Source organism: Dunckerocampus dactyliophorus, chromosome 8 (assembly GCF_027744805.1).
Source record: "Dunckerocampus dactyliophorus isolate RoL2022-P2 chromosome 8, RoL_Ddac_1.1, whole genome shotgun sequence".
Lineage (NCBI taxonomy): Eukaryota > Metazoa > Chordata > Actinopteri > Syngnathiformes > Syngnathidae > Dunckerocampus > Dunckerocampus dactyliophorus.
This window is the reverse complement of record NC_072826.1, coordinates 10,559-24,819: the sequence shown is the minus strand read 5'-3', so window position 1 is coordinate 24,819 and position 14,261 is coordinate 10,559. Positions and strand designations below refer to the sequence as shown.

General features: G+C 42.0%; 1 protein-coding gene across 7 annotated transcripts in view; it reads left to right on the top strand.

Annotated features, from left to right (window-relative positions):
* scn8ab (sodium channel, voltage gated, type VIII, alpha subunit b) overlaps positions 1-13,034 on the top strand; it is an 83,896-nt gene extending 70,862 nt beyond the window's left edge. For all 7 annotated transcript variants that reach the window (XM_054785577.1, XM_054785575.1, XM_054785572.1 and 4 more), the window contains 4 exons: positions 5,097-5,234; positions 5,318-5,422; positions 5,506-5,776; positions 8,299-13,034. In XM_054785577.1, coding sequence (XP_054641552.1) covers positions 5,097-5,234; positions 5,318-5,422; positions 5,506-5,776; positions 8,299-9,455 — 1,671 coding nt within the window. In that variant the 3' untranslated portion in view covers positions 9,456-13,034. The remainder of the gene's footprint in view (positions 1-5,096; positions 5,235-5,317; positions 5,423-5,505; positions 5,777-8,298) is intronic.
* The last annotated feature ends 1,227 nt before the right edge of the window (positions 13,035-14,261 follow it).

Genomic DNA, 14,261 nt, shown 5'->3' with positions numbered 1-14,261 from the left:
CCATGAGGATGGCTGGATGTTAGTTTGAGCCTGGGGTATTTTCAGCTGGTCTTTGAAACTGAATTTTGGCCCTCCTCTCTCTTGTTCCAATTGTGGGGTCTCCGTAAAGCATAATCCTCAGGAAACGAGAGGCCTCCTTTTGCTGGATGTGACCTACTCGGCAGAAACGATGGTGAATAATGGTGGCTTTGACACTTGGTAGTGATGGCTGGTGAAGAACCTTGTTGTTGTTAGTGAAGTCTTCCCATGGAATATTGAGGATCTGTTGTAGCTTAGAATGCTGGAAGTATTCAAAGCGCTTCATGTAATGGCGGTACAGAGTTCAGGGGCCTCATCAATAAAGCTTGCATACACACAAAAAGGGCCCGAAAAGTTGCGTACGCCATTTTCCAAGCAAAGTAGATCACCTGTAAAAACACAATCTGGCGTGAGAATGTGCGCACCGGTACACCACCTTTGTTGCTGGTGTACGCACTTTTTCAAGTGGTGACGTGAAATCATATGTTACAAATAAACATGCAGTGGAATAAAAATGCAGTGGAATAAAAATGTATCCATCAATTGCATGAAAACATCATACCGTTATTGACTTGAAAACATTTGCGGAAATGGTTATTTGACATGACACTGATGGACACCATTTGTCATTTATCACAAACACCATTACACACGAGTGTATAGTATCCCAACTAAAAGATCTACAGTGGTGTGGAAAAGTGTTTGTCTCCTTTCTGATTTTTTATTGTTTTGCACACTTAAATGTTTCAGACCATCAAACAAATGTAAATATTAGTCAATGACAATACAACTGAACACTTTATGCAGTTTTTAAAGGAAAGTTTTTATTATTAATGGAGAAAAAAATCCAGAGCTACATGGCCCTGTGTGGAAAAGTGATTGCCCCCTCTAAAGCTAATAACTGGTTGAGTCCCCCTTAGCAGCAACAACTGCAATCAAGAGTTTGTGATAACTTACAATGAGTCTCTTATAGCTCTGTGGAGGATTTTTTTCAGAATTGGCATTCAGCCACATTGGAGGGTTTTCCAGCATGAAGCTCCTTTTTAAGGTCATGCCACAGCATCTCAATGGGATTCAGGTCAGGACTTGGACTAGGCCACTCCAAAGTCTTCAGCCATTCAGAGGTGGACTTGCTGGTGTGTTTTGGATCATTGTCCTGCTGCAGAACCCAAGTTGCTTTTCCCAACCCTAACCAACAGATGGCCGGACATTCTCCTTCAGCACAATTCATGCTTCCATTTATCACAGCAAGGCTCCCATGTCCTGAAGCAGACCATCACACTACCACCACCATATTTTACTGTTGCTATGATGTTCTTTTTTTTAAATGCCAGATGTAATGATACACACACCTTCCAAAAAGTTCAACTTTTGAGTATTTTCCCAAAGGTCTTGGGGATCATCAAGAAGTTTTCTGGCAAAATTGAGACGAGCCTTAATGTTGTTTTTGTTCAGCAGTGGTTTTGGTCTTGGAACTCTGCCATTAAGGCCGTTTTTGCCCAGAGTCTTTCTTATGGTGGAGTCATGAACACTGACTTTAACTGTAAGTTAAGTGAGGCCTGCAGTTCTTTGGATGTTGTTGTGGGGTCTCTCGGATGAGTCATGGCTGCGTTCTTGGGGTCATTTTGGTTGGCCGGCCCCTCCTGGGAAGGTTCACGACTGTTTCATGTTTTGGCCATTTGTGGATAATGGCTCTCACTGTGGTTGGCTGGAGTCCCAAAGTTTTAGAAATGGCTTTATAACCTTTTCCACACTTACTGTATATATCTCAATTAATCTCAGTGATGTTTTAACAGGGGGGTCAATCACTTTTTCACACAGGGCCATGTAGCTTTGGATTTTTTTTCTCTATCTCATTCACTACCAAAGACGTATTTATACTTTTTTTTTTTTTACCCGAACGCCCAATCTCAAAGACGTATTTATACGTCTTTTACATTTTTTTTGCCCGAGATGCACAAAGAGGTGACGCAACTGTACAATAGAAGAGATCATGTTTGGTGCAGTTTTCTCCAGATACTCCGGTGTCCTCCCACAAAAACATGCATGTTAGGTTAATTGGCGACTCTAAATTGTCCATAGGTATGAATGTGAGTGTGAATGGTTGCTTGTCTATATGTGCCCTGCGATTGGCTGGCGACTAGTCCAGGGTGTACCCCGCCTGTCACCCGAAGTCAGCTGGGATAGGCTCCAGCATACCACCACGACCCTAATGAGTAAAAGCAGTATAGAACACTGGTCCCCAATAAACCACAGGGCCGTGGGTCATTTGGCACCGGGCCGCACAGAAAGAAAAAATAATTTCCATTATTTCATTTTTTTTCATGTTTTATTTTGAAAAGTGGCCGAATTCTCTCTGTTAATCCATCTCACTTGACGCATGTCCATTGTGCTGTACTAACTTTATCTCATGCCGCACAGATAGACTACTACTGTATTTTTACCATTTTTCTTTCACCTCATATTTGGTCTCAAATGCTATGTGGGAATGCATAAAGGTAAGTTTTGATGACTTATTGAGTGCTAATGTGCACATTTGTCTCAAGTTAATTCATGCTAGTGCACTGCCTTTTGTACGTCAAACAGCCATGTAATAATCTTTCTGGAAAAACTTGGCTGGAACTTGAACTGGTGGATCGGCATTCATTTTGTGCTTTTCATTTGATGTTATTCATGTCTTAGTTTTACACAATACATAATAAATAAGAGAAATTAGATCGCTATAATGTACGATAGGATATTTTGGGGAAATATATAAAGAACGGGAAAAGAACGGGAAAAGGTAGAAACAAACTTTTTTTTCTGATGAAAGACGTGAGTCTAATCTTTCTTTTGGTAGGTTCCATGTTTATATAGCCATAGAACACACTATTCTGTGTGCCTTGAAAAATCAGTCAAAATCATAAAAAATGGCTGATACCGAGGGGGACGGCTTTTGAAAAATGGCTGAGATTGAATGAGTTCATAATAAAAAGTTTAATTTAAATTTGTTTGACGATCTGAAACATTTAAGTGTGACAAACATGCAAAAAAATACGAAATCAGAAAGGGGGCAAACACTTTTTCACACCACTGTATGAAAAACACAACGCTTGATACTACTAATATTTCTTTGACTAATATTAATTATAACAAATATCAGGTTGTCACTTAAACAGTTCTATAGGGTTTAAGTTTATGAGACACAGCAATAATATGTCCTCACTGCTCCGTTTTTCCCTTTTCTTGTGAAAATGAAAGAAAAATAAAAGTTTTTTGTTGCATATGTCAAGTATGTCATCAATAGCAACATTTATTTACCATGCACACCTTTACTTGTGTGGATATTGTGCATAAACTTTTTCTTTCCTTTTCCACAAATCATTTTTTTTGTGCTTTGAAATATTAGTCTGGAATTACAGTAATTAATTTTCGACATAACTTTCTCCCCGTTTTGAGTCTTTGCGTCCCCCTTTAACTGACAAAACATATACTCAAAGTCAAAGGTAGGACAGGGCGAAGGAACATCTATGTGACAACACAGGCGAAGAGGAAAGGAACAATGAACCAGCGCCGTACATGAGACGACGCTGGGCTTTTAAACACCCCTAATTGTAATTGTGGCCAGCTGTGCAACATACCACTGTGGTGAAGGGCTGCAGCTTCCTCCCAGCAGGAAGTGAAGTGCACCAAAATAAGAGCGCAGGACAGGAAGTACTAACTCCTGTCCTGCGGAACATGACATTAATGCTGTCTTAGCAGTTTTCTCCTTCCTGCTATTACAACATTGGTTCTGTTGCTGCTATGCTGTGTAATGTACTCCAAATCATATATTCATATTAAAGTTTTTTTTTTTTAAGTTGTTATATATACAGGTGATCCTCGTTTTACGACGTTTCATGGTTACGAACACCCCCAGCAACTACTGCAGCATGGAGGTTATATTTTTGCCAGCTTGTCTCTTTGTTTGTGTTCAAAATAACTTAATGTCCTGAATGGATTTTGGTGAAATTTTCAGGAATTGTTGAAAATGGGATATGGAAGAACGGATAAAATTTTGAGGGTGATCCGGATCACCGTCTTGATCCAGGAATTTTTTTTAAAGGATTCTTTAATATTGCGAGATACGACCATTTTGTGCATATAACACAAAAAATGGTCATAGCACTTGGAAAACCATACAAGACAAGTTTCCAACAGGTTCTACAAAATATAAAAACTGATCCAAAAAATGTAGGATTACTGTTTTGGTGTGAATCACGATATGGGGGGAACTATGGCGCTTGGCGGAAGTCTGCACTCTCCGAGTGCTTCTCTACTGTAAATATTGAACAAAAACCAAAAGAGAACTAGTGCCGCAGAAGACTACATACACGGAGTAATACATAGTAGCGTGTCGCTACACTGACGGACATCTCTTTTGTTCTTTTAGTTAATTTTTTTTACTTCAACTTCATTTTTCTCCCAAGCTTGAGGGAGACTCTTCTGGTGGCAGTGCTCCAAAGAAAAGGAAAGTTAAAGTAAAATTAAACATCGTAAAATCCTTAGTGGATAAATCCCAATCGACATTGGCTGCATGCGTGGTCCAAGCCGCTCAAACGCTGTGACCATGATATGTGAAAGGATCTGTTCCTATGAACGGGACAGTGATAACTAGGCAGTAATAGTGGTGTCATTATTGAGACTTCTTCCTCCCAATAAACTTCTCTCCCTTCCTTGCAACACCCCTTTCAGTGTGGAAGACAACCACAGTAATCCAAGTAAGGAGTTGTTATCTTTTTATGACTGTTTCATTTATTTGTTGTATTTAATCTTTTTATTACTGTATGTTCTTCATGTGTTCTGTGTCCAGTGTTAGTAACTTAAGCATTAATTTAGGTGGAATTTGGGTAAGTTCCAACTTACAGTACACTAAAACTTGACTTACATCGCAGTCGTAAGAACGGAACTGGTTTGTGGACCGAGGATCACCTGTAATGTTTTAAAAGTTCAGAACTCACCTATCACCTGCTTCCAATTAATGGTCCGCCCTCTTTGCAGTTTCTGTAAATACACACCCCGGCTATATTTACAGCATATTTGCTTTTGCAACATTACAGGTGGAGGATCAGCCGATGTACGAGGACAACTTATACATGTACATCTACTTTGTCATCTTCATTATCTTTGGCTCATTCTTCACCCTGAACCTCTTCATTGGTGTCATCATTGATAACTTCAATCAGCAAAAGAAAAAGATAAGTTCCACTTTCCTCACCCGTGCACCTTCTTGAGAAAACGCCCCATCATGATTGTAACCACTTTGTTTTTGCTCCTTTACTTTGGAGGTCAGGATATATTCATGACCGAAGAACAGAAGAAATACTACAATGCCATGAAGAAGCTGGGTTCCAAGAAACCACAAAAGCCAATACCCAGGCCACAGGTAACATATCTGTCAAAGTGACCACTGGGAAAGAATTAAATTGATCATGAAAATGACTATTTCTCTTCTTTCTTTTTTCTCAGAACAAAATCCAGGGCATGGTGTTCGACTTTGTGACGCAGCAGGTGTTTGACATCTCCATCATGATCCTCATCTGCCTCAACATGGTCACCATGATGGTGGAGACGGATGATCAGACAAAAGAGACCGAGGACGTGCTCTACTGGGTCAACTTCATCTTTATTGTCGTCTTCACCGGCGAGTTTTTACTGAAGCTGTTTGCACTGCGTCACTACTACTTCACCAACGGCTGGAACATTTTTGACGTAGTTGTGGTCATCCTCTCCATTGTGGGCAAGTATTCAGATGCATGATTCTTGTGCATGAAGGAAAAGGGTGGGACTTGACCGCTGCCTCTTTGTGGTAAATAAGTCCCTGTGCAAACTCCAGTTTCACTTTTCACATGTATTTCAATAATACTGTACAGCGGTGGCAGGCAGTGCATTTGGTACCTGGGCCTTCAGTGGCCTACCAGAATTTTTTTCGGCAGACAACATAAGAGACAGTATAAAAAAACAATAATAATGGTAGTAAATACTGTATGTGCCATAGAGGGGTTTCAAACCAGGGTTGTGCTTGTAGCGCAACAGAGTCGTTTGCAACACGCCACACAGAGTTCTCCTCCCATGGCACGGTGAGCTCCACCAGTAGGACTGTCTTGCGAGCCTCCGACCACATTACCAGGTCTGGCCGGAGTGACGTTCCGAAAATCTCCCTGGCGAACTGTAGCTGTTTTCCAAGGTTGACCCTCATGTCCCACGCACTTCCAGGAGAAAGGAGACCTGGCGCAGTGGCCCCCAACCCTCGGGCCGTGGGTCATTTGGTACCGGGCCACAGAGAAAGAAAAAATAATTTCCATGATTTCATTTTTTTTGTTTTATTTTGAAAAGTGGCCTGATTCTCTCTGTTACATCCGTCTCACTTGACGCATGTCCATTGTGCGTGTGGTAACTTGATCTCATGCCACACAGATGGACTACTACTGTATTATTAGCATTTTTTTTCACCTCATATGTGGGAATGCATAAAGGTAAGTTTTGATGACTTATTGAGTGCTAATGTGCACATTTGTCTGAAGTTAATTCATGCTAGCGCACTGCGTTTTACCACACACGTCAAACAGCGATGTAATAATCTCTCTGGAAAAACTTGGCTGGAACTTGAACTTGTGGATGGTGGGTCGGCATTCATTTTGTGCTTTTCATTTGATGTTATTCATGTCTTAGTTTTACACAATACATGATGAGATAAATTACATCACTATAATGCCAAGAAATCCGTCTGTGTTGGCCTTTCTTACGGCCGTCGGTTTATGTTACTTTCTTTGTAGTGAGTTTACGTGTGGCCCTTTACAGGGGCTAGTGGCTAAGGTAACTAGCCTGCCACTCCCATTGCAGACTTGCAGTCAAGTAGTCTCTCCTGGCTGTCCTCCAGTCTTCCCTGCCTTTTCTTCTGCAACTGCCTTTTCACAGTAGTCAGATTAAACTTAATAATACAGGCTGATGGTCTGCCTGCTGGGCATTTCTGCCTGACGCACCTCCACCAGTGCCTTTTATGCAGGCGTGACACCTATGGGGCTAAGCGGGTCATCATCTGTGGACCACCAGTCATCAATGTTTTGCTCCTTTAACCCCAATACATCTCCTGGTGGCGGAGCGATGGTAGAGGTCTCTCCCTACCACCCCCTGCTGATGCCCAAGGTGTTGTCTGGACCCCAACTCCTGTGCTTCCTCTTGAGCCACAGCCAGAAGCTGCCATTTTCTGTCTCCTCAGCCAGTTCTTGATGGCTTTCCAATGCACCACTCCTTTGCGTCCCACATCACAAAGTAGGCAAGCAGTTGAGGCTCCAACAAAGCCCCTTCACCCCACCTCAGGGCAGGTAATGGCTCTTCAGCCAGGCTCCTTGCACTCGCCGCTAGATCTGCATCCACCAATTAACAATAGACTGTTGTGAATAAATTCATATAACTTAATGGAGCATATACTACAATTTAACTTTGAAATGTAGGCCAGTGCTTCTGGTAGTGGTTAGGGAAGCAGAGAGAAGGCCTAGCTGGCCCTGACTGCACACCACTGCTGTCCTAGGAATATCCTAGGTTCCCAAAGTGGGATACGCGTATCCCCTGGGGAACGCAAATTATCATGGGGGTACGTGAATAAAAATAAAGAGAGTGATTGAAGACTTGATTGTTGACACAAACGGCTGTATTCTAACAGTGAGATCCACATAGACACCACCTTCATATTTTCTATGAGTTATTTCTTGAATTCAACCTCTTTTATTAAAGAGGACTTGCAACTATCTTTGGCTCCATTGTGGGTTATTTTGCAGCCATTATCAACAAAAGGAACAATGACTTCTGGTTCCGGTTTCCATGCGAACACAATGATTACCTTGACATTTTGTGATAAAAATGTGTTACAAACACAGTGTATTGATAACACGGCAAGACGTGTGCAATATTGTACGCTAACCGGAAAATATATGTGAACCAAGACAAAATTTTGGCATACATTTTCGACATAAACTGAAAAATATGCTCACCAAGGTTCCACTGTATATAATGCCATAGAAAAAATGTGTTTGTACAAATAAAGGCCTCCCAACTAGGAAATGCCCTACCCAAAGAGACTGTCAGACCTGCCACAACCTTGAAGAAATTTTAAAGAGTACATTATTGTTATTGCAATTGATGGTGCATCAAACCGTTGTTTTCAACTGGAGTACTACTCATAAGATGATAGTGTGACAAGGTATCATTGGAAAATCACACGCAAGTGTTGCATTTAATGACTTCACATCTTTTCATCTGCAGGAATGTTCCTGGCCGACCTGATCGAGAAGTACTTTGTGTCCCCGACGCTGTTCAGGGTGATTCGACTGGCTCGTATCGGACGAATCCTGCGCCTCATAAAGGGTGCCAAAGGCATCAGAACTCTGCTCTTTGCCCTGATGATGTCACTCCCGGCTCTGTTCAACATTGGACTGCTGCTTTTCCTGGTCATGTTTATATTTTCCATCTTCGGCATGTCCAACTTTGGCTACGTGAAGCACGGGGCCGGAATCGACGACATGTACAACTTTGAGACCTTCGGCAACAGCATGATCATTTTGTTTATGATCACCACTTCGGCTGGCTGGGACGGCCTGCTGCTGCCGATTCTCAACTACCCCCCGGACTGTAGCCCCACATTGGAGAATCCCGGCACTCCTTCCACAGGAGACTGCGGCAACCCCTCTGTCGGCATCTTCTTCTTCGTTATGTATATCATTATTTCTTTCCTCATCGTAGTCAACATGTACATCGCTATCATTCTGGAGAACTTCAGTGTGGCCACGGAGGAGAGCGCGGACCCACTCAGCGAGGATGACTTTGAGACTTTCTATGAGATTTGGGAAAAGTTTGACCCCACTGCCTCCCAGTTCATCACCTATGCCAAGCTTTCTGACTTTGCGGATGCACTTGAACACCCGCTGCGAGTCCCCAAGCCCAACACCATTGAACTCATCGCCATGGACATGCCGATGGTGAGCGGGGACCGCATCCACTGCCTGGACATCCTATTTGCCTTCACCAAGCGAGTGCTGGGGGACAGCGGCGAGTTGGACATGTTGAGGCAGCAAATGGAGGAGCGATTTGTGGCAGCCAATCCCTCCAAGGTCTCCTATGAGCCAATTACCACCACCCTGAGGCGCAAGCAGGAGGATGTATCTGCCAGAATTATCCAACGGGCTTACCGCTCCTCCCTGGCGAGGCGTGGCTTTGTGTGCAAGCGCAACCCAGGGAACAACAGAGTGGAGAATGGCGGGAACAATCAGGAACAAGAAAAGGAGGCCACACCCTCCACCGCCTCCCTGCCGTCGTATGACAGCGTCACCAAGCCGGACAAGGAGAAGGAGGATGACAACGAGGGCAAAGGGAGGAAAGAGAAAGGAAGAAATGAAAAAGACGTCAGGGAATCCAAATGCTAGAGGGGCCGGGATAAGTAATAATCACTGCTATTAACACCACAAATTATAACTTAACTAGCAAAGCGCAAGGGAACTCACACCCGCACGGATGTACAGATTATTTAATTTGCAAGTCAGACAAGACTCAGTGATTTTGTTTTTCGGCCTTCAGAGGGAAGTTGACAGCTTGAAGACTCCTTTCATATTCAGCTCGACGTTCTACGTGATCTGCAGAGGAGACGAGGAGCACCGCACAAGCAGAGTGACAGGAACTCATGGATGGGGGGGGGGACTAAGACATAATGCTCTTAGAGGCAAGTTGCACTGTCTCGATACGGAAGTGTGTTGGAGAGCAAAATGACTGAGGATGAGTGAAAGACAAATAATGGAGAGTAACGGAAGAGTTTTTTGTTTTATTAAAGCTAGACATTTTTGATGTGAGCAGCAAAAACGCAATATCAAAGGAACACTATTTAGCATTTTGCCCATGCCACGTAACTCCCATCATTTCTAGCCAAGAGTTGATTTGATTTGAAAACACAAGCTTTGTTCAGGGTCTGTTTATTACGGGGATGAACTCAGGCCAAGGGCTTACTTACATTTACTCTGAAAGATTTCCAAAACAAATACTAGGTAATTGTGCTTGTTCAATGCATAGAAATGATTTGCATGATGGCATGTTTTTGACCAGAACTCTTGCATGAACTTTTCATAGTCCACAAGACACTAACACTGCAGTGGTGCGATACAAGGGTTGATCATCCCCCAGCGGAAATAACTTGTCTCATCACACAACACACTACAATTGTTGCCTCTATAAACGGAACGTGTTGGTATATATGAAGTAAAAGGGGAAAAAACACCACTGTAAGTGGCTTGCAGTTGTAATCTGAATATTTTTTGCTGCTCTATAAGATGATGGACGTGATGTCAGAATATCAGAAGCTTATATTTAACGTTTCTATGCACCTATGTAATGCTCCATTTGCTTTTAGCTGTGTGATTATTTAGAAGGCATTTTAGAAGTATGTCCTTTTGATTGGTGATGCTTTTCCTTTCTGAAAGGGCTGAGATGAGTTTTGTGTGTGTGTGTGTGTGTGTGTTCTCCTTCTATATTTTTATAAGGCTCAGTTAAGAAGATTGTCAACTTGAACAAGAAAGGCGAGCATTGGGGTGTGTGAAGAAGCCAAAGAGATCTGCCTTGTTGTGCTTCATGGGTTTATGACAAAGTGTCCATTTTTTGCTCTCAGAGACCCTAGAATTGTATGCAATGCTTGCAAAAAAAAAAAAAAATCCCCCTCTTTCTCAGGAGATATTATACTCGTTGAGCTCTACTACACAATGCAAGTGAATGGAACGGGCACATTTGTGAAATCACATTTTCCCGCCTTTGCATTTAATGCTGGGCAATGAGCTCAGCTTTCTGCATATGACGCTTAGAATTATAGGGCTAGAAGCAATCACAGAAACAGATTTTTTTTGTGTGGTGAGGTCTGGGCTCTTGTCATGTCAGTCAAACACACAGGAAACACTGTGATGGTGATTCCCATGTTTATACTGTTTCACACCAATGTACCAATGTTGTTGTGTTTTCCACTTTTCCACACCGCACATCCAAATACCAAATAAGAAACTGGACTCATCTAGCGGCACTGTCTATTAATGGATAACCTTCCCGTGTGTTCTCAAGTCCCGTGCAATGGTCCACGTGTTGCATGAGAGCTCATATATCCATGTGTGTGCTGATCAAATAAAACCGTGAATGATAAAGCAGAAAATTTACTGCGGTCCATACTGTGTATTAACCAAAAAAAGCAGTCTTCCATCATGTAAAGCAGGAAAAAAAGTTCTGAAGCTAAAAATTAACTTTCTACAAACCATTTACGTTAACGGCATGTGTATTTTTTTGTAAATACTGGATTATGTCAAAAACTATTAGTCTTACATTAAATATAAATAAGCATAAATAGAATGGCTTCCAGCTTTCGCCCCTGTCACACTTGTTAGACTAGACGTTTTTTTCACTGAAAGGAAGGGGGGGAAATATGGGAAAATTATCTTGAAATGCAATACCTTAGAACAGTGTCAGTGATGGAACTGTCTGCTTTTACTCCAAGTGATCATGTGGCTTTCTTTGTGCGTACGCACCCTCAGTAACCACAATTCTGTACCCACCCGGCACCCGAAAGGGCACCCAAAGGTGCCAGTGTAAAATGCATGGGAGCCTGCTTTGGTGAGAGGATTGCACTAACCAGCATACCCTTTTTTACTACGCCTGTTTCGTCTTTCTTTGTGTGTGCGTGCGTGCGCGCGCACGCACACACACACACACACACACACGCACTGATCGCAAAGCTGGTTTCATGTACGCCCCTCACTTGTCAGTGTTTGCTCATGACAACTATGCCATGTTTTGCCACCTCCACTATAATAAAAGAAATGTTAGGGTTTTGGTCGTCTTAGCTTTCTGTGTCTTTGCTTCTGGGGCAGTATCTCTAAACGGCACGTGCCTTTTTTAGCTTCCTATTTAGTCTCTCAGTGCAAGTCAGAACGTCAAGTTCCTAAACCCATCGGAGGAAATCAAACCAGAGCACGATAGTAGCAATGTGCTAAGTCCAAATGAACTTGTATACTGGAAACTCACCACTTAGATTAGATTGTCTGGACTAACATTGTAATGTAGAATCATACCAGTCAAATCAAGTAAGTGCTCTCTCTAGCAAACAGAACAGCTTCTGTTTTTTGATGTTTTTTTCCAAATGCTGGGTTATCTTGCAGTGTTGTGGAGAACGGGGTTAGTGTCACACTCATTCTATCTTGCCATCAGAGGACACTCAAATTGTGGTATGGAAATTTGTGATGTGCGATACCACTAATTTCCTGAGTAAAATTCAGGCTGGTATCAGCGATACCCAGTGGCGGTTCTGGCTTGAATGACACCCTGGGCGGACAGATGCTGTGTTCCTGTTAATCATATACATTACCTCAAACAATACATACATTACATTATACATTACCGAAAAGGACTAAAGTATAAAAGTATCAATATTGTTATTTGCAAAATGGAATTTGTCAACTTGAGGTCTTGCCTTTTTATCCCAAAAAACTTTCCATTAAAATAACATTGTGACAACCCCAAAGTGTGTGACAACCATCCCTGTGATGGGGTTGGTTGTCACACTTTGTCAGAGTGTCTTTGACAGTTAATTACCTCTTGTTGGAAAATGGGAGGGATACAAATTTCAAATCAACACCTTAAAGTTCAATTTAATATTATATAATTTGATATTGAAAGATGTTTTGATGATGAGAGTAGAAAGTGCGACAACCCACCCTGTTCTCCCCTATGAAGCTGTTTTTGTTTCAGCGCGATTGAGATATGTTTGTTTCCTTTGCTGGCTCGCTGGGGGCTCTGGGTCGGCGGGGTTGGGCGAGGGAGGTCGACAACTTTTGAATGTCATTTCCTGGTTTGCCACTAATGCAGTAAAGAGAGAGGAGTGTGTTGCAAAACCACAAGACAATTCCATGAGAATCAGTGAAAGAATGTCTTCATTTGAGCACGAATCTATTTCCAAACAATAAAGCAGCCTTCCAGTTAGACTTCTTGCTGGTGTCATTTTTGGCTTGTTTGAGTTCTTGTTTGATTTTGAGTCAAGTGAGCACTTTGACTTGCACAATGTTGACAAAACACACAAAAAACTGTTCAATCAACTCGTACTACTGTTTTGTTCAGTGAGTGTAAAGTGAAAAGCTGAGAACTTATCTTGACTCAAGTTCCAGCCTTTAACGTCATATCTTCACGCATGTGCTGTTAGTAACTTATACTGCAAGGCAGACAGGACTCTTCTGGGCCTTACTTATAAAGCTTGCGTACACACAAAATGGGGCTGAAAAGTTGCAGCGCTTGAATATTGCATCATTTTATTTTATAACCATGATAATGTGTTCCATAATCATAAAAGGGTGTCAGTTAAATCATTCTTGGGTTTAAGAATACAAGACAAAGCTAATATAGCCTCAGTGCTCCTTTTCTCCGTTTTCTTTGGACAGTTTAACAAAAAATAGGAGGTTTTCGTTGCATATGTCAGGTATGTCATCAATGGCAATATTTAGTTACCATGCATGGCCTTTGTGTGGTTAGTGCCAGGGCCCTGTGTGTCAAACGACTCTTTCATTTTCCACAAATGTACTCCAAATACAATGTTTTTAAGGGATAGGATCTCCAACTAAGATTTCCACATCAGTTTCGGTGAAATTCAGCTTCTTCGTCTTTTCAGCAGCCATGATTCAGAAGAAGCGAGCGAAATGCAATCAAGGGTAATTAAATATGGACACTTTGATTGACCATTTATGGCAAACTGAAGGCTACTAATCTTTGGGGTTCGATCTGAAAATTTAAACCCCGACCTCCCGAGCCGGGGACCGAGGGGATCCCTGCATTGGCGCCTGTCCATGGGCTTACATTTGGCATCTGGTGGCCACGAGAGCGCCCCCTCCCGTAACGCACCACCGTCCATTCCCCATCAGTGGGCCCCTAATGTTTTTTTTAAAGAATATATATTTTTTGTATAGGTTTGTATTTTTTGTAACTTTTTTGGGGCTTTTGGATTTCTAATTTTTTTTAGCTTTTATTTTTTTTCTTTGTAATTCCAACAAACCAAAACAAATAAAAACAAAACAACAAACCACTAATCTGGCTTCAAAAACTACAAATCAAAAAAGGTGTGCTCAATCGCGACGTTGCAATCTGAATTGATCTTCTTCAGGCGTATCACACCAAACCAATTAATAGCCGAGATCTTTCCCCTTCCAAAACTCACTCAACAA